This window comes from Neolamprologus multifasciatus, chromosome 18, assembly GCF_963576455.1.
Source record: "Neolamprologus multifasciatus chromosome 18, fNeoMul1.2, whole genome shotgun sequence".
NCBI classification, from domain to species: domain Eukaryota; kingdom Metazoa; phylum Chordata; class Actinopteri; order Cichliformes; family Cichlidae; genus Neolamprologus; species Neolamprologus multifasciatus.
In genome coordinates, this window is record NC_140456.1 from 14,804,674 (window position 1) to 14,828,817 (window position 24,144).

At 37.7% G+C, this 24,144-nt stretch overlaps 2 protein-coding genes across 6 annotated transcripts in view; one reads left to right on the plus strand and one right to left on the minus strand.

The window, feature by feature from the left end:
* Positions 1-9,456, plus strand: part of LOC146497565 (pituitary adenylate cyclase-activating polypeptide type I receptor-like) — a 28,873-nt gene extending 19,417 nt beyond the window's left edge. For 2 of the 5 annotated variants that reach the window (XM_085140243.1, XM_085140244.1), the window contains exons 11-15: positions 182-273; positions 965-1,048; positions 2,869-2,998; positions 4,497-4,538; positions 5,911-9,456. In XM_085140243.1, the coding sequence (XP_084996369.1) occupies positions 182-273; positions 965-1,048; positions 2,869-2,998; positions 4,497-4,538; positions 5,911-6,135 (573 nt within the window). In that variant the 3' untranslated portion in view covers positions 6,136-9,456. The remainder of the gene's footprint in view (positions 1-181; positions 274-964; positions 1,049-2,868; positions 2,999-4,496; positions 4,539-5,910) is intronic. The other 3 variants (XM_085140245.1, XM_085140246.1, XM_085140247.1) reach the window with 3 other exon arrangements.
* Positions 8,430-24,144, minus strand: part of ghrhra (growth hormone releasing hormone receptor a) — a 51,389-nt gene continuing 35,674 nt past the window's right edge. Inside the window, exons 10-13 of the mRNA XM_085140248.1 lie at positions 23,952-24,046; positions 18,168-18,297; positions 16,308-16,349; positions 8,430-16,078 (exon numbers count right to left, since the gene is read on the minus strand). Of these exons, the coding sequence (XP_084996374.1) occupies positions 15,932-16,078; positions 16,308-16,349; positions 18,168-18,297; positions 23,952-24,046 (414 nt within the window). The 3' untranslated portion in view covers positions 8,430-15,931. The remainder of the gene's footprint in view (positions 16,079-16,307; positions 16,350-18,167; positions 18,298-23,951; positions 24,047-24,144) is intronic.

The window sequence follows — 24,144 nt, forward strand, 5'->3', positions numbered from 1 at the left end:
AATGTGGTGTGAAACAAAAGGGAAAATATTTTTTTATAGACAAGTGTGTGATTGAGTAGACCAGTTTTAAAGGCAACCAGCAACCTCAGCTTGCTACTTCCTGAGGAAGAAAACCAAGCAGAGAAGGGAAAGACCTAATGTTCAACTGACTGCAGTGAAAATATTTTCTGTTTCATGTCAGATCAATTTCGTCCTCTTCATTGGAATAATCGTGATCCTGGTCCAGAAGCTGCAGTCGCCTGATATCGGAGGAAATGAATCGAGCATTTACCTGTAAGTTACAATCAGTGGGGTTAAACGTGAGTTCAAAAATGTCAAAATTTGGATAAAGAATTTATGCTTTAATAAATTTGATTGCTGTAGTTTTCTAGATCTTGCAACCCTGCTACTCACAGAGCTAGGATTCAGAATTTTAAGTTAAGGCTGGCACTATTACTTTTTTTTCATCTTGTCAAAAAATCCCAAAACCAGCATCAAAAGACCAAAAAGACCAAAACCTACAACCGACTGACCCTACAGAAGGTATCATCTGTATATTAAAAGCTGGGTGATATTTTTATAGAGACATGCTAACATATTAAATGCATATGTTGCACAAAGGTTATTGTCTCTCTTGTGAGTGTCACAAACATGTAAATCCGGCCATTTTTTTTGTAATACTCTGTGATAACCTCTGACATGTCTGCCTAGATTTTTTTTTTTTTAATTTCAGATTCATTTGTAGAACCCAGTGTCAGAAAGTTTGAACCTCATTATGGAGTTGTACTGTATCCAGACATCACTCCTGCTCCCCTCCCATCAGATAGTATCTTTGGAGGCCCAGCAGATAATACTTTTGTCTTCTGCTGCTTAGACCTGAGTGTGCGTGACCGAGTGTGTAGATGTGTGTGCGCGTGAGACTGTGCGTCTGTGTCCCTAAAGACATTGTCTTTGTTGTATTGTGTGTTGTCTTTGTGCTGTGTAGCAGCTGTGCTCAGAAATGCTTCAGTGAGCCCACACAGGCTGTTCAGCATTCGTGCAGGATGTCAGAGTTATCCACCATCACACTGTAAGTGTGTGTGTGTGTGTGTGTGTGTGTGTGTGTGTGTGTGTGTGTGTGTGTGTGTGTGTGTGTGTGTGTGTATGTGTGAGAGAGAGTTTCTGTCTTGTGTTCACTGCATGTGTGTGTTTATGTGTGTGTGTGTGTGTGTATCTTACACCAGGGGCTCTTAAAGTTTTAGGGGTTTTTAATTGTCAAGGCTCAGAAATGCATTACCTCACTCACAAAACAGAACAAATCTAATCAGTGCTCATGCTTTTGAAAATGTTCTAATCAATAAATTATGAAAGGACTCATTTATGGTTAATTTCTGTTTGTTTAGATTTATATTTCTGGTGCTGTTTTTTATTATTATAGTTACTATTAGTTGCATATCTCCTTCCATTATGATAAAACATTTAAAAGAATTTGACATTTTGGGATATTGTTTTCTTGTTTTCTTGCTCAGAGTTGGATGATAGGAGCAACACCTTTTTATTAGCTAAACAAGAGTAAACAGTATAACCTCACTATACACTTTTAATCCATAAACTGCCAAAAAAAAAAAAAAAAAGTTTAGATTCAAGTAAATACAGACAATGTGTTAAATAATGAGTTGTGAGGATTCAGATATATCTAAATATATAAGAGTTTGTTACCTGAACTTGCAGTGTTAAAAAAAAGAATATATTTTTTAATAGAGCAAGTTTATATTAAGAAAAAACAGTATGTAGAAAATTTCTGCATTTCAAAACATCACATATATTTTTAGAGATTTATTTTTACAGTGTGCACTTTCTCCAGTTCCACTTTACGTGCTAAGCTAGCGTCACACTAAGTGGACAGATAAACAGGTGACCTTCTCCTGTAACTCTCAGCAAGAAAACGAGTCAAACTCTAGCTGTGAAACTATTTCATAAGGACCCCTGGCGACACTGGACCGCACTGTAGAAACCACTGTTTTGCACAGTTGTGTCCACCAAGTGTTTGTCTGTATTGTGCCATTGATATTGTGCGTCAGCCAGTGTTGTTGGCTCCATCATACACACCACAGTGTAATGACACAGCTTCATGTGACTGCCATAAAGAATCAAACGGCAGCAGTTGAGTGTGTTCTTGCCGATGTCTTGACCTAAAAAGAACTGGTACATTAAAATAAACCTCAATCGTAAAGTTAAGAATGGATGTGCGGTGCTATTTTATTTTTCTGACTGTCAACAAATCCAGTCAACTACTTTTGACCTAATATTATAGAGCTTAAACAGCTGGGCTATGCTGATTTTTAATCGCTAAAACTGGGCTAAGCAGTACAATTTTTAGGTGATTTAGAACATTTATTTATGCATGACCGTGTATGTGAAACTGAAAATAAACTGTAGTGCTTGTTAAAAAAAAGTTCATCTAAAAATAAGAGTACATCATTGATCTTTTTTATATATATACTGGCTAGAAATGAGGGGCTTTAGACTACAACAAAGCAGTTTGTTGTTGGTTTTGGTCTTTTCAGTGGGTTTGTTGACATTAAGAAAAATACAGAATACCACCAGCCCTTTACCTCAAACACTTTAAGTATTTATTTAAGGAAATCCTCTTTTTTATATACAAAGCTGAGGATTAATATTATAGTATTATATTAATATATAAATTTTAATATATTTTTAATATATTAATATATAAATTTGCGGCTTAATGAAACATTTAAACAACAGTATAGTAGTGAAATGTGGCACAGCATTACATCAGCAGTGCATCTCTAGCGTCACCTGACCAGCTCCAGTAAATCTACATTAAAACAACTTTGATTTGTGTCTCACTCAATCTCATTAAACTGTTTGTTGTTGTTTGTTCAGGCGTCTGGCACGCTCCACCCTCCTGCTCATCCCTCTCTTTGGTATTCACTACACCGTGTTCGCCTTCTCGCCTGAAGATGTCAGCAAGAGGGAGAGGCTTGTGTTCGAGCTGGGCCTTGGATCCTTCCAGGTACACTCCTGCAGCTACTTCATCATCCAGTTTTACTTAAAGAAGAGATGCCAGATGATGAATGAAAGAACATAATGGGACAATAAATCATTTGAATATAGAAGATACAGCAGGATCTTAAGGAGAGTGTTAGTAATATCCAAAAGTTATCTTCTGCAGTCATTATCAACAGCTATGAAAAGTGAAGAGGAGCTAAGTACATACCCCATAAAGCCTTTTTACTGGAAGCAGTTGTGAAACTGTGAAAGTAATATTGGGCAGCACATTAAGCAGTAAGAATAACAAATAAATGCTATAAAGCTACATGCAGTTAAACACAATGCCGTTAAAATGAGCCCTGCAGCAATTAAACTGGATTTATAAAAGGATAAAATAGATGGAAACAATTATTCTATATTGTCTCCTATGCCAGGAGGAAATGTGTTTATCAGTGAAAGATCAGCATCAGTAATCATGAAAAAAAGACTAAAATATCTTCAGTGACTCACTTAAATTATTTTGTTTGTTTCATCCAATAAGATGCCATTAGGGGGTGATCAGCTAACATGCTAGGTAGTCAATTTCTTTTGTGTTTTTACATTTTTGACAGCACACTGAGGAACACATTTATAGACAATTGTTTTTGTTAAAGTAAAGCTACATGTAGATACAATGGTCCACAATTTTACTGGCTCTATTTTTCTAAAGTTGAGAGTTCATGATAGGCTTTTCTAAGTCTGTTCTTTTTCTAACGAAAAGCAGGCACGGCTGTCATCTTCCTAGGGCAGGTTAACCCTTTACCTTCATTTGCATTTGATTTATTTTGCGCTAAGTCATCAAAGGGTGAAGGGAGAAGGCATTTTAAACTTTATTGGAAAAGAAAGTGCCTTGGAGTTCTTTTAGGATTTAGCGTATGTATATCCTTTTCAAAGAACACCTTAAACAGAAGCAGTTTGAATCCAGGAAGTGCTCCTTCTCAGGAACAGTTGAACATTTATTTTTTATGCGTATTGTATTTATTTGATGAGAAAGATAAAATGCCAAACCTTATAATGGTTTTGTTCTTTTTTTTTTTTAAAACAATTATGGCTTTTTGTCATGCATTTTGTTAGGCCTTGGTCTCCTTAGCTGGCAGTAAACTGACAGAGACAGGTATCTGTGGCAGATATGTCTTATCAGCCTGCTCACTTACAAAATGGTAGATGTAAATTTAACCATTAATTGTAAGTAAAACTAACTGCTATTGGCCAATTTTGCCAAATAATGTACTTTGATATACATTTAACATCCCAAATATTGAAGAAACCTGTATGTTGTGCACAGCAAAAGCAGAAGTCAGTTTTCCTCTTTCTTTTCTCTTACAGTGCTTATAACATCACATATATACATATATAGCACAGCTGTTATAAGTGTTGCTTGATTATATTAAATGTATATATTACCACAGTTAGATTAAACTGAATCTCAAGCAAATTTTCTCTAATTTCTCTTTTAATTTTCTCTCCATCCTCCTCCTCAGGGCTTTGTGGTGGCTGTCCTCTACTGTTTCCTCAATGGAGAGGTAAGCTTCCCCCTTATTTATTCATATACACGCTCACTTCTTCATAATATTTTTTATAATAGTTCTTGTGCTTGCAATATCAGGATGAATCTCTGTGCTTATAATCCTACCCAAATTAATATAACTTAATATAAATTTTATCACCATTTAATACATTTTGTATAATATACAATATTTTAGTTGTAAGCAAATATGAGGACAGATAGTATAACTTCTCCCATGAAGCATCTGCAAGTGATGCAGAAGCAGTCTGTCTGTTTAATCATATAGTGTAAGAAATATTAAAAATCTAATGAGTTATTTTATATTTATGTAAAGCATTAGTTGGTAAATACTGGCCAGTGTTGAAAAAAGTGTGCCTTCTGAGAACTGATGACCTTTTTCCATATTTTCCCCAAATCAGCTATAATTTTAAAAAATAAAGTAATTTTAAATAAGAATCTTAAAAAGTGTTTCAGTTCTAACGTTTTATATATCAGGACATAATAAAAAAAAAATTCTGTCCTTACCAGGTTCGAAAGTTATCTGAATACAGATGAACAAGAACACACACTCCACTTTGTTCCAGATGTCTTTTGGTTTGTTCAGATGCAGTTTTGCAAAAACTAAACTGAGGCTTCCTCTTCACAACTCTTTGAAACAGGCCATATTTATTATATTTTTCTGATAGTACTGTCATGATCTTTAACATTTAACATGCTGACTGAGATCCATAAAGAGAGAGATGCTGGGTCTTGGGGTTTTTGCAGTTTTTCTGAGCACTGCATGGTCAGACATTGGGATATTGGAAACTGTCTTGGTTGTTTTCCACTTTTGAATATTTTTTCTCACTGTAGAATGATGGACTTCAGTTTGTTGACCTTATAACTCTTTCCAGATTGAGTAGCAGCAACAATTGCTTATTTAAGATGGTTGCCAATGTCTTTTCTGTGGAAAACACAAGAACCTGAAAAGTCAAAATAAGTATTTTTATAGAGGTGCTCACACTTGGTGGTTATCAGATAATTATGGTCATTCAATTAACAGCGCCTCACTGCTACTTACCCTGTTAATTCCTCAGGAAGCGGAAAAGGTATAGATAGTTTTTCATACACAACTTCTCCATTATTCATATTTACTTACTTTTAATACCTGCTAAGAACCAGATTTTTTTTTTAATACTATGTCCTGATACATAAAACGTTGGAATTATTATCTATTATAAAAGCCATGTTATATTACAGTCCCAAATCCAAAAAAGTTGGCATGTGTGCATGTCTTTTGAACACTCTAGATCACGTTAGTAAACTCTTCTTTCTAAAAACCTCACCTTTACTGTACCTTTTCGTGGAGCTGGTACAGCTTAAAGTACATTAAAAATGACCTTGTGAAGTTTCTCCCTGAAGGTGCAATCGGAGATCAAGAGGAAATGGCGCAGCTGGACGGTGAACCGGTACTTTGCTGTGGACCTGAAGCAGCAGAGGCATCCTTCGTTGGCCAGCAGTGGAGTGAACGGCGGGACTCAACTGTCGATCCTCAGCAAGAGCAGCTCGCAGATACGCATGTCGAGCCCGCTGGCGGAGAATGCCAACATCAGCCTCCCGACCTGAGCATCTGATTTGCTAGAATCAACTTCAAGGTGCCGTTCCACTTACCTACATCAGACCAACCAGAGCAGACCAAAGTGGCCCCTCAAACCTCTTGCATGTAGTTAATTCACCTTTAGAAAATGAATCTTTCTGAAAACATTTACTGGAGATTTTATGTCTTTATAATTTAATGACTTAAAATTAATATTTTTGCACAACTTAAATTACATTTTATTGATTTAAACTCTCTTTATATAATATTTCCCCATTTTATTGTTTTATTTACATTCAGATGGGAGATGGTGCCACAAGAGACACTACTAAAAAAATAATGATACATTTTAAGAAATAAATAGCTTGATATAAAGTATGGGGTCATATTTGGCTGTTGGTATAAAGTAAATGTGCTTCAAAGTGCCACACTGGTTGCCTGACTGGATTTCATTACAGCCCAAAGTTAATTATCAACCAAACGTTCGCCTTGCTTGTAAAAAATGCTCATTGTTTAAATGTTTTGTCTTGAATTTAAACATTTTCTACTTTCAGCCGTAAGTACAGAGTATGTCAAAATATAACTTATATATAAAGAAAAAAAAACAACTCATGGATTGTGTAAATAGTGACTTTTAGTGTCTAGATCAGAATTTCTTTATTTAGGATAACGCAGTATTGTTATGACCTTTTCAAATAAAAGGAACTGGAGCCCAGATCTGTAGACTACATCCCATATCCAGAGGACCCAGAAGATCCTGCCCACTCTAGTCTGGACTATTTTTTGTATGAAATGAAAAATAAAAACACATACAGTACATATAAAAGAGATTTGAACGAGCAGTGTTTCCCAACCTTGGGAATCCCAAGATTAGATTGAATTAGAGGGACTGAGATGCTAGCCATAATGTGGACATTGATATTGGGTTGTTTTTCCTTCTAGTTCCTCATCTTGATGCTTAAAATAAGCAGCCTGTCCTCACAGAGTGTGATGATGGGTTGTGAGTTGACTTAATTTTGTTTTAAGCAGTTACAGATCAGAAAGGTTGGGAACCACTGATCTACTATCTGAACCAACTAGAGCCTTTAGCTGCTCTACTAGTGGAGCTCGAGTCCCCTTTTCCCTTTTCAGACAGATTCTTTTTGCAGACTGTGAACATAAACAGTACATGTGCCATATAGTGGATGCTTTCACCCAAAGCTCTTCATAGTGCCATGAGTTTAAATGTACATCGTTTTATTGTAGGGGAGAGATTCCCACTGTCAACATGCTCTTGAACATAACAGATTTCATTGTCTCTTGATCTCTTTCCTCCAAGCTTGAGGCCAATGTGCCATAATAAATTGTTCCTACTCTAATTTTAACCATCCTACGCTCATATTCCAAAGTGCCTAGTCGGTCACAAATAGCTATCATTTTTACATTTTTACAGGTAGTCTAAAGGTGCAGCGAGTCATTTCAAAGAATGTACAGAGTGGTGGATTTCGGTGTAGACTGAAGAAAATATGCTTTTTTCCATTGTGTGTCTCAAAACTTTATTAGTGAATTTCTCATCATTGTCAGTTTATTAACTTACACATAGTGTAAAAAGAGTCCTGCTGAGTAGTTTTCCATAATTTTTATTTATTTTATTTATCTCTTGGTTTACAGCCATGATGTATCTACAACACTCATTCTAGCAGCAACGTGAAATATAAATGGCTTCAAAACAAAACAAAAAAAAACAAGTGGTGTAACAGTCAACATTAAATGCTTTAATGTGACAGCTCTTGACAATCGCTGATTTTTGCTCATTTTTCTGTTTTGTTTGTGCAAAAAACAGGCTGAGAAACAATAATTGTACAAGTGGGGAAATTATTTAATAGAATAAAATGTGAAATGATGTAAACAAAAATAATTTTTTCACCATATTTATTTTATGTACCATCATAGTTAGATTCTAAGAATGTAGTATCTTTGAACAATGAATTGATGATACTTTACAGATAAGGATGTATATTTATTTTTCATGAAATGGTGCCATGTAAAGTGACTATATGTACAGTATACATGCTTTTTTGTGCATAAAACATATGTGGTTCTAATGTATGATTTCATTATTTTGAGTGATGTGGTGTTCTTGGTCTAAGTGCCATAAATGTAGTGTCATAAGAAGTGAGAGATGCATAGCAACGTCTCTCACTCAAGAGAAAGACAAAAAAACACAAGAAGCAGATGCAACCTCTGAAAAGTAACATTATATCAAATGCATCATCTTTGCAGCTTGTGGACAGTAGAGTGAGGACAACAGACAGGGGACATGATTTTATTCAAATAGATTTTTAGAGGTGGAACAACTGCAACAGACAAAACACAAAGTGTGTAAGAGAGTGTGACTTTAAACACAAACACTCTGCTGCTGCTTAAGTGTTTCTATCACCAGCCGTCACTCTGAGTGTTAAACAGCTCAGATGTAAACGACCATGTCTCAAAGCTGTTACTGTATGTGAAAAAAACAAGAGTAAAAATGACTCCTTGCTCATTTCTGTGCTGTGTATTTGTCTACCACAGGGTGGCAGTAAAATGTTAAGGAGAGTGGACAGTTTTGACAGGCACTGTTTTGCTCATGTTTAGAAATGTAGGATAGGGGATAGAGATGCTTATATGACATATTTTTATTCTTTTTCTACATCTGTTTTTGTGACAAGCCCAACATTTCGATGTCCATAATAAAACTTAAATTAACATTGTTTTGTTTTTTCAATGTAGAAATATCTGTTTTTCTGTCATGCCATATCTCAAATTCCTCCCCTTCACTTTAGTGAACTGTGAACTGTGTCAGTTTTTAACCATACTGTGAGATTAGAGGAAATATGGAGAATTTGTTTCGATTCTTAGCACTAGAGGAAAACTGAGCATTGTAGCTTTTAGCTAAATTTTGGCTAAAAGAGACCACACTGCTTTTCTTCTTGCATTTATTTTAGAATTATTACAACAAACTAATGTATCAAAGAGAAACCCTGATTTTTTTTTAATATTATATATAGAGATTTATAATAGCGTGATAACACGCTTATATCTGTATGCTAGAAAAAAGAAGCTACATCCAGTGATTAGGGAAACAGCTAGCCTCTGATCCTCATTTAACTCCCTATTTTATACCCAGACCAAAAATACAATATATATAATTTATGAGTAATCCTAAAAGGCTGTTTCCCATACCTAGTAGATTTCTACTAGCTCAAAGTGACTTTTTACTAGAAGAGAAACCCCCCCTTAGCTAAATAAGCTACCTGGACAGCAAGCTAATATATTGTCTTTTTGCTAGCATTTTTAGCGTCAATCTCATTTAACTTTCTGCAGAAAAAAAAAAAGAAAAGGTAAATGAGTGTTTCTAAAACTGATTAAAAAAATATTTTGACTGTAATTATTCTATGTGGCATATCTCTGTGTTAAGATGCTGTTACTTTGGCGGTTGTGCTTGTTGAGCTGGTTTTATGATGTTTTGAGTGTGTGTTAAGTCTTGATTGCCAATGAATTGAATGTACCGTTGTCGCTCAGCTGCTCTTAAGTGTTGCCTGCTATAAATTTGCCATAGTGTACAAATGATGTCTTTTCTTTATCATGTATGCATACTTTTGGCACACAGGTGGACCTCTTGACTAAGACCTGCAGTGTTTGTGGCTGTGATTTTGTACATTTCTTTATGTACCAGTTTTCAGTGTGTGTGTGTGCGTGTGCGTGTGTGTCTGTGTTTGAAAGTTGGAGACTGTAATCTGTATGCATGTGTATGTAATGACAAGCATTTAAATATATGTAAATTCTCAGTTTAATGAAGAAAAAATATCTATGAACTTTCATCAAAGTTAAGTTCTACCTGTGACAGTGTGCCATGTGTAACAAGCGTTCTGGTGTCCAACATTCATGTCTCCAGTTGTGTAAAATTGACTGCAAAATAAACTTGTACTGGTAAGTTGTTGTACTTGCAAAGAGTGTGATTCATTATTCAAAGATGGAAGATTTACTTACATTTACTATCGGTGTAAGAAGTTTACATACACATGGGTGTGAATGTCATGGCAATTTGGGGCATTTAATAATTTCTTTGAATTGTTCTTTTTCCAGGATGAAATGATTGTACAGTATCCATCTTTAATGACATTAAAAAATAAGAATTATCCACACAAGGTCAAAAGTACACGTATAAGCTCAAAGGTATACCTACATCGCCACTAATATTTGATTAAATACAGAATTGGTAGAGTTCGTTTAAATTAGTTGGTTTCCTGGCATCACTTGGCTTTAAGTATAGTCCACAAATTTTCAACAGGGTAAAAGCCAAGGCTTTTAAAAAGGTCATTCCACAAGCTTAGTGTTAGCCTGCTATATTCATTCCAAAACCAGAGTTTAGGATGATTGTCCTGTTAGAACACCCAATTACGTCCAAGCTTCTGGCTGTTGATCTCAGGTGATGTTGAAGAATATGGAGGTAGCACTCCTTCATTATTCTAAACACTTTGTTGAATGTACTAGTATCACTGACAGCATAACAGTCCAAGAGCACCACCACCATGCTCCCCCAAACATACCTCGTGGTGTCGGAGCCAAATAGCTCAATCTTTATCTCATCTGACCATAAAACGTTTTCCCCAGAAGACAAGTTGCTTGTCTATATGTGCAACTGCAAATTTCAGCCAACCTTGAAGGCAGCAATTTTGGAATAGGGGCTTCTTTCTTGATCAGCACCTAATCAGGCTAAGGCAGTGTAATACTGGACCCACTGTGAACAGTGACGCTGGTGTTTCAGCAGTTTCCAGGCTTGAGCTTTAAGCTTTTGTGGTTCCAGGGTTGTTCCTGAATGCCTTATCAGATCTTGGCAAAGCGATGACACATACAAATAACTTGTACTTATGTACAGTTGTTTGAACTGATGATCTCAGAATTTGCAGATGTTTAAAAATGGCTCAAATGTTCTCCTTTTCAGAGCTTCATTGTTCCTTGGACTTTACCATTGTTCTGAGTATCGGTCAATCAAACAAAGAAAAAGAGAAACTACCAGTTGTAGTCAATTATGATTACTGATGAGAAGTTAATATGTCTTTGCTTTATCAAGTCAAAGGACATTTTAGACCCTGAATATGTACTTTTGACTCTGTGTGTATTAGAGAAAATCCAAAATAGCTTAAAACTTGTGCGCTTAATTCTTGCTTCTTGTTCTTGTCATTAAAGATGCATGCTGTACAATCACTCCATCCTGGAAAAAGAAGCGATCAAAGAAATCATTAAGAGTCCAAAATCACCATGACAGTCACACCCATGGTGTGAAAGTCACAACTGTGGAGAATAACAGGATTTTTGCACTACACGTATGACTTTATTGCGGGGGATTGCACCCAGTGCGAGTAACAATCTTTGTTGGTGTCTGCACTAAAGTAACCTGAGGGGTACACTTTGGAAAAACCATCCTAAAACATCATCCACATTATCTGTACGACTTTGATAGATTTAATAGATAATCCTGGGTGCTTGTTAATAAATGTTAATTATTATTATTCTAAGGGTTTTTTGGACATAGGCGTTCAAGACCAGTTTTGGTCCTCTGCTCCATACGGGATTTAAAAGTAATTTTAAAAAAAAGTTTAAAATAAAAGTTTTTATCTAAAAAAAACCCATTTTATTTAAAACAAGTTGGCTTTCAGTTTATCACTGCAGAATTTGTTCAAGCAAAAGTCAAATCCAAGACACAGAAAATATTTCTTACCAGTTATTGTGGGCAATTGTGTTTATTCGAGACAAAAAATAAAACGTTTGTTCTCAGCAGCATTAAACTGTTACCTTAATTGGAGTACCAGTTCATGAGGAGAACCACCAAAGCTTAATGTTATATTTCACAGTTTTCTATATTTTACATTTCCTACGATTTATAAATTATTATATTCGATAAAAGTTTCATCCCATTTTATTGAGTATAGCTTCTTGTGTATATTGTATAACATATATTATACTAATTCATATATACATAAAATAAAATATTATTATACAAGTTGTATCTACTTATTAGGCCAATAGAAGGGGGGATAGATGGGCTCAGTAGGATCACTGAGATATCAGCTGTGACAACCGGAAGTGTTTTACATTCACTATGAATCGAGCAAGTAGGGCGTATAGGCATAATTTTTAGGTCTGAGGAATAAAGAGGGTCTGAGGAAGGTGAGGTTTGGCTTCAGGTCCAACATTGTATTTGGTGAAAGGAGAAAATGTGCTTTTCTTAGGTCCTGGTTAAAATTCTGATAGAAAAGAAATCCTATTCTTAGACGGAAAAAGTAAACACTGAATACTTTTAAAACCACAAATGTTCATCTATTACTGTGCATTACATGCACGGGTACACTGCTACAGTGTTTGATGTCAATTGTGTGTAGTTAATCTGGTACTATCTTTGTGTTACAGATCTTGTATAGTGAAATATTTTTGTACACTAATGTGTCTGCAGCTTTGCTGAATATAAAGACTTAAAAAGTGCAGGGCTGAGATCCAGCATATGAAGTTAAACCAAACTTAACTTCAGAGATGCTGGATGAACTATTATTTTAGGAAATATAATTAAGCAAGCTGTTCTCAGTCTTTATGGTGAGCAAATCTAACAAACTGCTGCTTAAAATAATTACATAATTACAAATGCAAAGGCTTAATGGTTGTACAATTCTCAATATGTATTTGTGTGCACACATACTATAAAATTTATATACTGACTAGAAAAATCACGTGAACGTCCCCTGAGGTCGGAACAACAACACAGAAAGTCTGAAAAGACATCTTGTGCATCTCTGCAACCCCAGGCACATCTCACAGAAATGCATAATTTGACACCCTGGGGTGAGGAAGTGTTGTAAAAGCACATGAACACACAGAACTCTGAAAAATGACTTCCAAACTCCAAAAATTGGACCACCTGAGGAGCACTTGAATGCACAAATAAGAGGTGCTATGTTTTATTGTGCTGTAACTTTGGACCATTGTCAGTGTGGGTAACCAGCCCAGTGTTGTTAAACACAACCATTTTATGACATTGTATTATGTAAATGCCAGGCACTCTTTTAAAAATTTGGTATTTCTTTAAGTGCTACTAGTACATCAAATGCTCATGATTTATCACATCTGACAACACCATAAATATGTGGAAAGCAGCAAATAAATATTCACAAATCCAATGGCTCATCATCAAACCAATAAGTTAAGACATGATGTACCAATTAATGGCAATGCAAAATGCTTGTCCTGGACTCTCTGGATCTCAGTACTTTAAAAAATTATATATAGATATACATAATATATATTTCAGTCAGTGAAATGCTAAGTGAGCAAGCACGCACAGGTCCAGAGTGGTCCTTCAAAAGTTCCCAGCATAGACTGCTCCTGCTGTTTGCAGCACAGAACTATTTCACATATGTGAGCGATTTCCCAAATCCAGTGTTTCCACAGCTGTCTCTATTGACGTTTCTCATGTCATGAGCCCATTGCTCAAAAGTTGTCTTCCATAATGATGAAAAACACCCATCACTTGACAACTGGTCATTAGTGGTTCCTGGAGGCTGTTGGGTGTAATTGAATGCAAAGATTTTTTTTCTCTAATACGTCTCTAATTCACTTCTCTTGCTGACCCTTGTGCAGCTGTAAAATATGAATTTCCCCAGTGTGGGATAAATAAAGTCTATTTCTATGTCTAAACAAGGAGCTTCAGCACTGCAGCCCACATTTTTTAAAAGGCACAACTTATACTTTGCAGACACACAGTCGCCACTTTTTTTCACAGTTTTACTAAAGCTTGAGATAAAAGCCCCTTTTCCATTAAAACCTACTCGGATCGACTTGCCATGGTTCACCACGGTTTTCAGGGTCTTCTATTAGGTCACAGTATCTGGACCAGGTACTAACATAGTACCTGCTTGGCCAGGGTTCATAGTGAACCGAGCTTTTGCTAAAATGTGACGTGGTCAGACTGCATGCCACCAATTGGCTAGTCAGGGGCATCGCTCAATGAGTCATGATAGCGTCCCATTCACGAAAATCAAAAACACTTATTTTGAAACCCAGTAATGAGGGGAAATGGCTACAAAAAACAATGCCATGGTCCCCAAGTCTGATGAAAAGCCACAGACTGAACAGCAGGTATATTCTTGCCTCGATGTCCACCTTTGTTGTAGCGTTCATTTCATACATTAACCGTGTATTTATTGACGCTCCGCCCTGTTTCTATAACAATGACTATGCACACTAGGTGGTACTCAGTTGTAATGGAAAACCAGTCGATCCGAGTCAAGACGTGGGTGAGTCATGGTGAGTCAATCCGAGTAGGTATTAATGGAAAAAGGGGTTAACTAGACAACGTTTGTAGACAAATCACTTTCATTCAAATGATGACCACAGCAGCATGCTAGCAGCGAAAGCAATCACAAGGTTGGGGAATACACATTTTTCCCTAGAAACAGGGGGTTGCTAGGTGGTTACTGACCTATCTATAGGCCTGTTTAACCTCCAGCAAACACTTTTAACTAGTTGGGAAATAAACCTTTTTCCTTCTCACTGGTAATTGCCAGGTAGTCACTGACTGGCCTCTAGGCCAGTTTTTCTTGAATTTTGTGTTTTGGTGGATTTAGTAATTTCCTTTTGATCAGTTTGCTACTGTGTTACTGTCACCGCTGCAACTTGACACCTTTCCTGAAACCTGGTTTGGTGGCTTTATTAAGTGGGGTCAGTGTTAGCCTAGCTCCTTGTTTTGTTTTTAGCCTGCTTGCTAAGTGCTTGCTACCTTCAACAGCTGTTAAGCACTATTATGACAGTGTCTTGACACTGCCTGCCAGCATACACACAGTTAAAAGATGACATCCACCAGGTAAAGCAGGAACTGGAGAAAAAGGATGAGCTAACCATGGAGTTCTCATCTGTCATCACTACACAAGCTAAGCACTTAGCTTCTCTGCACTCCTGCTGCAGAACGAACTGCTTTTCCACGCATTTCCTCACTGTGACACCATACTCCCCTTCTGTCCAGTTCTGTTTCTACTGGAGGTGACCCTGTCATATACTGTCAGGTCAGTTGAATCTGTGCTTTGTCTTATATGACGGTTAAAACCTAATTTTTTATAGTATAATATTTCCTTCGTCTTTTCCCATTATTTTTGGTTCTTGTCCTTCTAATGTGTGTATGCAGGAGTGAATGTACTGTAAGATGTTTGACTATGTTTGGACTTGTACATTACACATCCTGTTTCATCCAAACTAGGAATTTTGTAACTGCATTTTTTAAATAAAATAATTATTGTTGTTATTATTATTAACATTGCTGTTAGTATCATTATTAGCATTACTATTAGCATTATTATTAGCATTATTACTGCAATGTCACCATGCTCACACACGCAAAATGGCAGACAAATTAACATCATAGGTTTGTCGTCATGTGTCTGCAAATGCTAAATATGATTCCTCAACATTTTTGCTCAGTCATTAACTCAGGGCCAGCTCTGTCCCCAGGTTTTCCTCTTTCCTCTGTGGCACCGTGACATCCCTACAAATCAACCACCATCGGAGACGGTGCAAGAAAGAGCACGCTGTGTTTCAAATGAGAAATGTGTGCTGTACCATCCTTAAACTGCAGCCACAACTGCTTCTGAAATCAGTATAATGCATCCTGATACATTTCCTCCTCACTCACCTGTGCTCATTCTGGTAACCTGTTCTTAGAGAGGAGTTGTTGAATTAATGTCATCAGCATGTTCAGCTCCAAGGACTGATTCGTTTTTTCCCCTTCCTTTTCCTTTGTGAAACATTTTCTTCATTAATGATCTCTGAAATCATACAGAAGAGATGTTGCCACTAGAAGCAGGCAGCCCGAGCCCCCCATGAGTCCGAATTGTGATCTGAGTGATGCTTCTTTTAGCTGGTGTGAGATGACTTTGATTGTGGCACTTCCACAGCCACCTCCGCAGCTCTGTTTGGACCTGCAAACAAATGCATGGAAATAGAAATTGCAGAAAGTTACAGATTCCTAGGTTTTTGTTCACCTGTTGAGCAAAACTGTTAATGTCTCTGCAATGCTGCCATTTACCCATACCAAAAAATGTTTTAGGTTTTCACTCAAAAGAATAGCTCTTACCTCAGGGCAGCTATTTATGATAAATGTTTGTATGACTTTTTTTTATTACACAAGCTTCCCCTCCATTTGCCTACCTCTCCATTCATGAAACAGTAAAGAAGCGCCACCACAAACCCCTGCAACATAAAAGACATCTGTTTCAAGATAAAATCATAAGAGTAAGAACTGATTGCATGTACAGTCCGCCTAAGGGAAAACAGTGACTTGTGTTGCTAACACTTAATTGCACAAAGCATCACAATAACTTCAGAGAACAAACAAGCAAAACAGGATGAAGCTGCAGGCTTTGAACAAGTCATTCGGTTGCTGATTTATTGTTGTTTGTTAATTAATTTTGTCATGTTTATGGGATACATTTTGTGCTGCATAAATGTCAGCATTCCACATAGTTATAGTCTTACACATGCGCAAATATTATGGAGTGGTTATTTATGACAGTGATTATTTCAGCCAGCAAGGGCTGCCGCTCTTAGGGGTCGCCATAACAGATCATCTGCTTCCATTTCTACTAGTATCTAGTATTCCTAGTATCCTCTTCTGCCACATATTCATATGAATGTACTCTTCCTACATATGCCCAAACCATCTCAACTTTGTGTCTCTATCGCTCAAGCTGTCCTTCTGATATTCTAATTTCTAATCGTGTCCATCCTGGTCACTCCCAATGAAAATCTTAACATCCTCAACTTTGCCACTTTCAGGATCAGCTCCTGTGTTTTTGTCGGTGCCAACATATCCAAACCAAACATCACAGCAGGTCTCATTAACATTTTGTAAACCCTCCCTTTTACTTTGGCTGCTATCCTTCCGTCACAATCATCCCAACACCCATCTCCACCAACTCCACCCTGACTGCACTCTCCTCTTCACTTCTGCTGTGCACCCTGTATTCTGTCTTGTATCTACTGACTTTCATTCCTTTTTTAACTTGTCCATCACCACTGCATACGAGAAGGTCCTCAGAGCTGATCCCTGATGTAGTCCTACTCCCACCTTGAACTCATCTGTGTCGCTGTGTCTCCTACTGCACCTCAGTGATATACTCATACAATACCACAGTCCCTCCGAGCACACAATCATATGACTTCTCTAGATCCATGAACACACAGTGAAGCTCCTTCTGACCTTCTCTATATTTCTCTATCAACTCTCTCAAATATCTTATCTGTAGTGTTGTCTGTGAAGGTTTTCAGTCATCCAGTTCATTGCAGTCTAAGGAGCTTGGTGAGAAAAGTGTCTGGACTTTTCACCTCATCCGAGAAACTTCTTCAGTTCTAAGAGCAACTGGTGGAGAGTACCAGACCCTCTTGGGGACATTCCTGTAGGGCTTAAAATCTGGGACTCTCCACCAGTTGCTCTTTGAACTGAAGAAGCTTCTTAGATGAGAGGTGAAACGTCTTCAGTCCAGATGCTTTTCTTTCCAAGTTCTGTAGTGTTACTTCTTGGCATGAACCCATACTGCTGCTAACTGATATCACCTCTCTCCTTAACCTAGCTCCATGAACTACAACTGCATGTCTACATGGGATCACTCATTAGCTTTATCCCTCTGTGAACTCCTGTTTTAACTTTGCGCATAATCTTGATAAATTGGAAGATACAATAGGATATCAGTGTGCGCAGGTTTCTCTAAGATATAATGATCGAGTTGAGAATTCAGTGAATTTTAGAGGGACAGGTGCTGGAACAGACTGAGGGATGGATGGCAGACACCTCACCATCACATAAGTTCATCTGGCCTTCAGCCGATGAGCTTTAGTTATTATTGTGCATGCACAGGTATAAATATCAATTCCATGATGATTCAGATGTGTAACACCTGTGCTTCTAATGTGACAAGGAAAATAAATCTGCTGGGAAGAATTTCAACTTGAGCAATGTGAGTTGTTTATTTTTAGCAATTCTTTGTAAACTGTGATTCTGAAGTTTTATACCTGAAAGGAGCCCAGTCCCAGCTCGATGTAGAGTCTGGCTGCTACTCCAGTGTTCTCAGGCAGGAAGGCAAATACAGTGTAGTGCATCCCAAACAGAGGAATCAGGAACAGGGTGGATTTTGCCAGCCTCCTGAGTGAAGCAAAAAGAAAGGAAAAAAGAAACCCTAAAAATAAGTCCAGATAATGATGTAACACTTTGAAAGATTACAGTGTGTTACCAGTATGGTCAGCTACTTTCAGTCATGTCAGAGGTACACGTTTCAAATGCCAGACAGACTAAATGTGTCATTCAGGTTTCATCAAAGCTACAGTGGTGGTGTCAGATTTTCATTACACTGACCTTTAAAACAACATCATCATCAGGCCAATCAGTGGAAAAGATTAAAATGTCAAAACACAAAACCTGAACACATTGTGCTTAGTTCAGCTCATATCACTGATGTCTAAATATCATGTAAATGTTGCCATTTAATTTCTTATGACATTTTGTTGAAACGGTTTCCCGCAAGTAATGCGGTTTGAAAAGAGCAACTCAACATCTGCTTCATCATCAAAAGACACTGAGATAAGTATCATGTTTATGCTCTTCATCGTTTACTTTTCTGTATATCCTATTGAGATTGGAAAACCTAGCTGGGTACAGATCCAATCACAAGAGTATCCAGTCCATCAGAGATCAACAGACAGCTGTTATTCTAACAACTGACATGTGTGTGTGTTTTATTCTCATTTTAGTTTCCTCAGTGACACTCTCACATGTATGAGGATGTGCAGTATATGTTTTAGTCTCTAGATAGTCAGATTAAACCATAAAATAGGTCTAATCAGAAATATTATCACAGCTTCAACTGCTTAAACATTAAAGATGGAGGGGAGCTATCAGCTTATTTCAGGTGAATAATTTGTGCCTTTGTGTGAACGCCAAGGTTCCTCCTGAATCAAATTTAAGTTCCTACGACAGGCGGGGCTTTTAATCCTGTGAAACATTCATTGAACCGGTGGAACAATCCTGTCGCATGTCAAAGTAGGTAACATCTATTTCTGGAATCTGGAGCTATTTTTATATGCTCTCATTCTAAATTAATTCAGCTGAGCACAAATGTGCACTAGCCAGATGTCAAGAGAAAGAAGGATTCTTTCAGGTGAAGCAGGGTTTCACTGCTGCTGCAGTAGATTCATGTATGCATATATTATATTAAAGTGTAAGAAGCCGTTCAAACTTTTGTCAAGGGATTTAAACAGCTTTTCGTCTTGCATTCTACTGCCTCAGTTAGCAGTTTCCACCCAGCAAAAGGTTTACATGTTAAAATTAATTACTTTTTATCCAACTGCATTATAGAGAGTTTAGTGCAAGAAAATGATTTAAAGCTCAGCTTTATCAATGCTGAACCACTTTTCTCTGCATATGATGTTTTTAACTCACACCTGAGCTATAGGTTGTATCATATAAAAAAAAAGTATGAACAAACATAATGGCTTCCCATAAGTGAAGCCCAAAATTATCTCATTTATCCACTTGTTGGTGTTAGACACTCGTAGCGTTGATCTTCAATGATGGTGCAGTTCTACTAATAGCAAGTGAGCAAGTCATGGAGTTCTTGGGATGTATCATTGCAAGTCAGGGCGGAAAGAATTATGATATTGTGAGACATTTTTATTTCTGGGATTTCACATTGCCGATGGATCTATTTTAACCAACATCATATTTTTCTCCCTTAAAACTTACCAAGGGCGTAAATCATCTTGCATGGCCACTATGGTGAGGTGAGGCCGCTACCTCACCTGACTTATAAAAGTTATTATGTCATAAGCCGGTCTTGTTTTTATCATGTATTTTTTGCAAAATTCTGACCGTACCATCTGTTGCAACAGAAATTCAGACTCAGACAAGGCAAGTCTGCTTCTTCTTCTTCAAGTTATTTTCAGCCAGAGAACTGATGCTCACTGGAACTTTTCTTTTTATCTGACCACACTCTGTAAACCCTAGAGTTAGTTGTGTGGGCAAATCCCAGCAAATCAGCAGTTTAGGTAACAGTCAGATCAGCCTGTCTGATACCAACAACCATGCCACTTTCAAGGTCACCTAAATCCCCTTTCTTCCTCATTCTGCTTGATTTGAAATTCAGCAGGTCGTCTTGACCAAATCTAGATCCCTACATGTATTGAGCTTCTGAGCGATTGGATAAAACCAGATTTCAACCCTTCCAATAGTTGAGGCATTTCAGTAAGTTATACGACTTTCATCCACATGAGAGAAAAAGATTAAACGTTGGTGAAAAGTGAAAAAGGATTAGTCTTCTGGGGACAATATACAGTGGGGCAAAAAAGTATTTAGTCAGCCACCGATTGTGCAAGTTCCCCCACTTAAAATGATGACAGAGGTCAGTAATTTGCACCAGAGGTACACTTCAACTGTGAGAGACAGAATGTGAAAAAAAAAAAAAAAATCCATGAATTCACATGGTAGGATTTGTAAAGAATTTATTCGTAAATCAGGGTGGAAAATAAGTATTTGGTCAATAACAAAAATACAACTCAATACTTTGTAACATAACCTTTGTTGGCAATAACAGAGGTCAAACGTTTACTATAGGTCTTTACCAGGTTTGCACAGACAGTAGCTGGTATTTTGGCCCATTCCTCCATGCAGATCTTCTCAAGAGCAGTGATGTTTTGGGGCTGTCGCCGAGCAACACGGACTTTCAACTCCCGCCACAGATTTTCTATGGGGTTGAGGTCTGGAGACTGGCTAGGCCACTCCAGGACTTTCAAATGCTTCTTACGGAGCCACTCCTTTGTTGCCCGGGCGGTGTGTTTTGGATCATTGTCATGTTGGAAGACCCAGCCTCGTTTCATCTTCAAAGTTCTCACTGATGGAAGGAGGTTTTGGCTCAAAATCTCACGATACTTGGCCCCATTCATTCTGTCCTTAACACGGATCAGTCGTCCTGTCCCCTTGGCAGAAAAACAGCCCCATAGCATGATGTTTCCACCCCCATGCTTCACAGTAGGTATGGTGTTCTTGGGATGCAACTCAGTATTCTTCTTCCTCCAAACACGACGAGCTGAGTTTATACCAAAAAGTTCTACTTTGGTTTCATCTGACCACATGACATTCTCCCAATCCTCTGCTGTATCATCCATGTGCTCTCTGGCAAACTTCAGACGGGCCTGGACATGCACTGGCTTCAGCAGCGGAACACGTCTGGCACTGCGGAATTTGATTCCCTGCCGTTGTAGTGTGTTACTGATGGTGACCTTTGTTACTTTGGTCCCAGCTCTCTGCAGGTCATTCACCAGGTCCCCCCGTGTGGTTCTGGGATCTTTGCTCACCGTTCTCATGATCATTTTGACCCCACGGGATGAGATCTTGCGTGGAGCCCCAGATCGAGGGAGATTATCAGTGGTCTTGTATGTCTTCCATTTTCTGATGATTGCTCCCACAGTTGATTTTTTCATACCAAGCTGCTTGCCTATTGTAGATTCACTCTTCCCAGTCTGGTGCAGGTCTACAATTCTTTTCCTGGTGTCCTTCGAAAGCTCTTTGGTCTTGGCCATGGCGGAGTTTGGAGTCTGACTGGTTGAGGCTGTGGACAGGTGTCTTTTATACAGATGATGAGGTCAAACAGGTGCCATTCATACAGGTAACGAGTGGGGGACAGAAAAGCTTCTTACAGAAGACGTTACAGGTCTGTGAGAGCCAGGGATTTTCCTTGTTTGAGGTGACCAAATACTTATTTTCCACCCTGATTTACGAATAAATTCTTTACAAATCCTACCATGTGAATTCATGGATTTTTTTTTCACATTCTGTCTCTCACAGTTGAAGTGTACCTCTGGTGCAAATTACTGACCTCTGTCATCATTTTAAGTGGGGGAACTTGCACAATCGGTGGCTGACTAAATACTTTTTTGCCCCACTGTATGTCTGTAAAAATGTAATACGCAAAATTTACAGTTGTTTCTAAATATGTGTGAATTTGGTTTGATTTATTCAAACCTATACTTGTGATGTGCTGGCTCGCATCCAGGCTTCAAAGAAAGACGGTGAAAGTTGCAAACTCACAGAGCATATCCAATCCAAAAAAGAAAAAAAAAACTTGAAAGAGATTTCATCAGAGAGGGAAGTGTGGCTTTGATCTTATTTTTCAGTCAAGACATTTCTTATAAGTACAAATGTAATCTGTAAGAAATCAAATTTCATTCTTGTACAGTGTTTAAATTTTAAACTTACAGATTATTAAAATGATGGTTTATGAAAATAGCACTAAGATTAAATTCAGCACCCTATGTAAGATGTATGGATATCAAAACTAATTTATCTGATAGGTTATTCGTTCTTCATCCTTTCCTGACATCACACAAGACACACTGGGGTAAGTTCAGAGCTCTTTAGAGTGCTGCATTAGCTGATTGGTGCAAGCTACTTCTTTTCTTCCTAACAATCAGAAATCTGTTCATCAGTTGTAAGGTTTCCTGCTGAGATGTATTAGCAAATCTCATTTTCACTAGATAAAACAGCCTTCCACAGTCGCTGAGCAGTCCATCCTCACAGACTCCTCTTACCTTACTGCTGCCCTAAAGGTTTTTGGTTTTCATATAAATTTACTACTTTACAGCTTCTATTAAAGAGCAGCATGCTTTTTATCAAATCAAAGCTATTATATGTCACATCAATAACTTGTGACTAGAGTGATCATATGTCCCATTTTACGAGGGGCATATGTTGAGACAATGTTCAGCATTATCCAATTATCCAATAAGAGAAAGAAGAAGAGGCCGTCTCATTGGGGGCTCCTTATGATGTCAATCATAATCATATAATTGGTTCTTATATAGCACTTTTCTACTCTGCCTGAGCACTCAAAGTTCTTTATACAACTTGCCTCATTCACCCATTTACTTTTTTCTGTGTTTAAGTGCTTTTTATCTAACATTCGCACACATCCACACGCCGATGGGCCCACTGGAGAGGAACTTGGGGTTAATATCTTGCCCAAGGATATTTAGCATGCAGACTGGAGCAGCCAGGGATCAAACCACCAACCTTCTGATCAGTAGGTGACAAACTCTATCTAGTTACCTAGCTACAGTCAGGAGGTATAGCATTTGAACTCTGAACCAAAGAAAATGAATGGAAAGATAAAAGTGGCTGAAATAACTAGCATTTACCACACTGTGCAGCAAACCCAATCACGAAGTTCAATAGACTGTTGCAGTAAACTAGCACCAGTCATTTTTTCAGAGTCAGATGAAAATTTCCTGCTTTTCAACCAGGTGCTTTCAGGGTGTTAGGGTGCACGTCCTGTGTGGGCTTGTATGCTGTTGTTGCCATGATGAGCAAACAGAACAGGTGTTTTTGAGTGTTTTTTTCCTCTGGAAAAGTTTTCATTTGTATTAATGTGATTTGACCTATTTTGTTTTTTTTGTCTTGTGAATTTTATGCACCTTACTGAGATTAGGAGGGTGGCCTGCAGGACGCAAATGCATACTGACTTTTCAGAATATTACTGTCCTTCATTTAATAGGCAGTAGTGGAGCAACTTGTTGATGCAGTTTTTTCTCTGTTTTTTGTATCACAAGAACGAGTGACTGTTCTTCTATTAATTTTGACCAAAAGAGGGAATACACAAGTGCAGACAGCCACATGTAAACAGTTCAACTAAATCTGAATCTGTTGCATGATATTTTTAAAAACCAGCTATAACAAAATTTTGCACTAGCACAACATTGTACATTGTGTCCCACATTGTCCCACAGAGATAATCTCTCCTCAAGACTCACATAAAATGTCCAGTGTCATTGTTCCCAGTCATGGCAGAAGATTTAAGCTTTTCAACCAGAATCCGGATGACGTTGACGAAGATGACTATGTTGATCTGGAAGAGAAACATGCACAGTGGCCCAAATTGCAAAATCAGATACACACTAGTTAAAACACATTCAGTGTTATCACAGGGGAATGAAAAATTTAAAA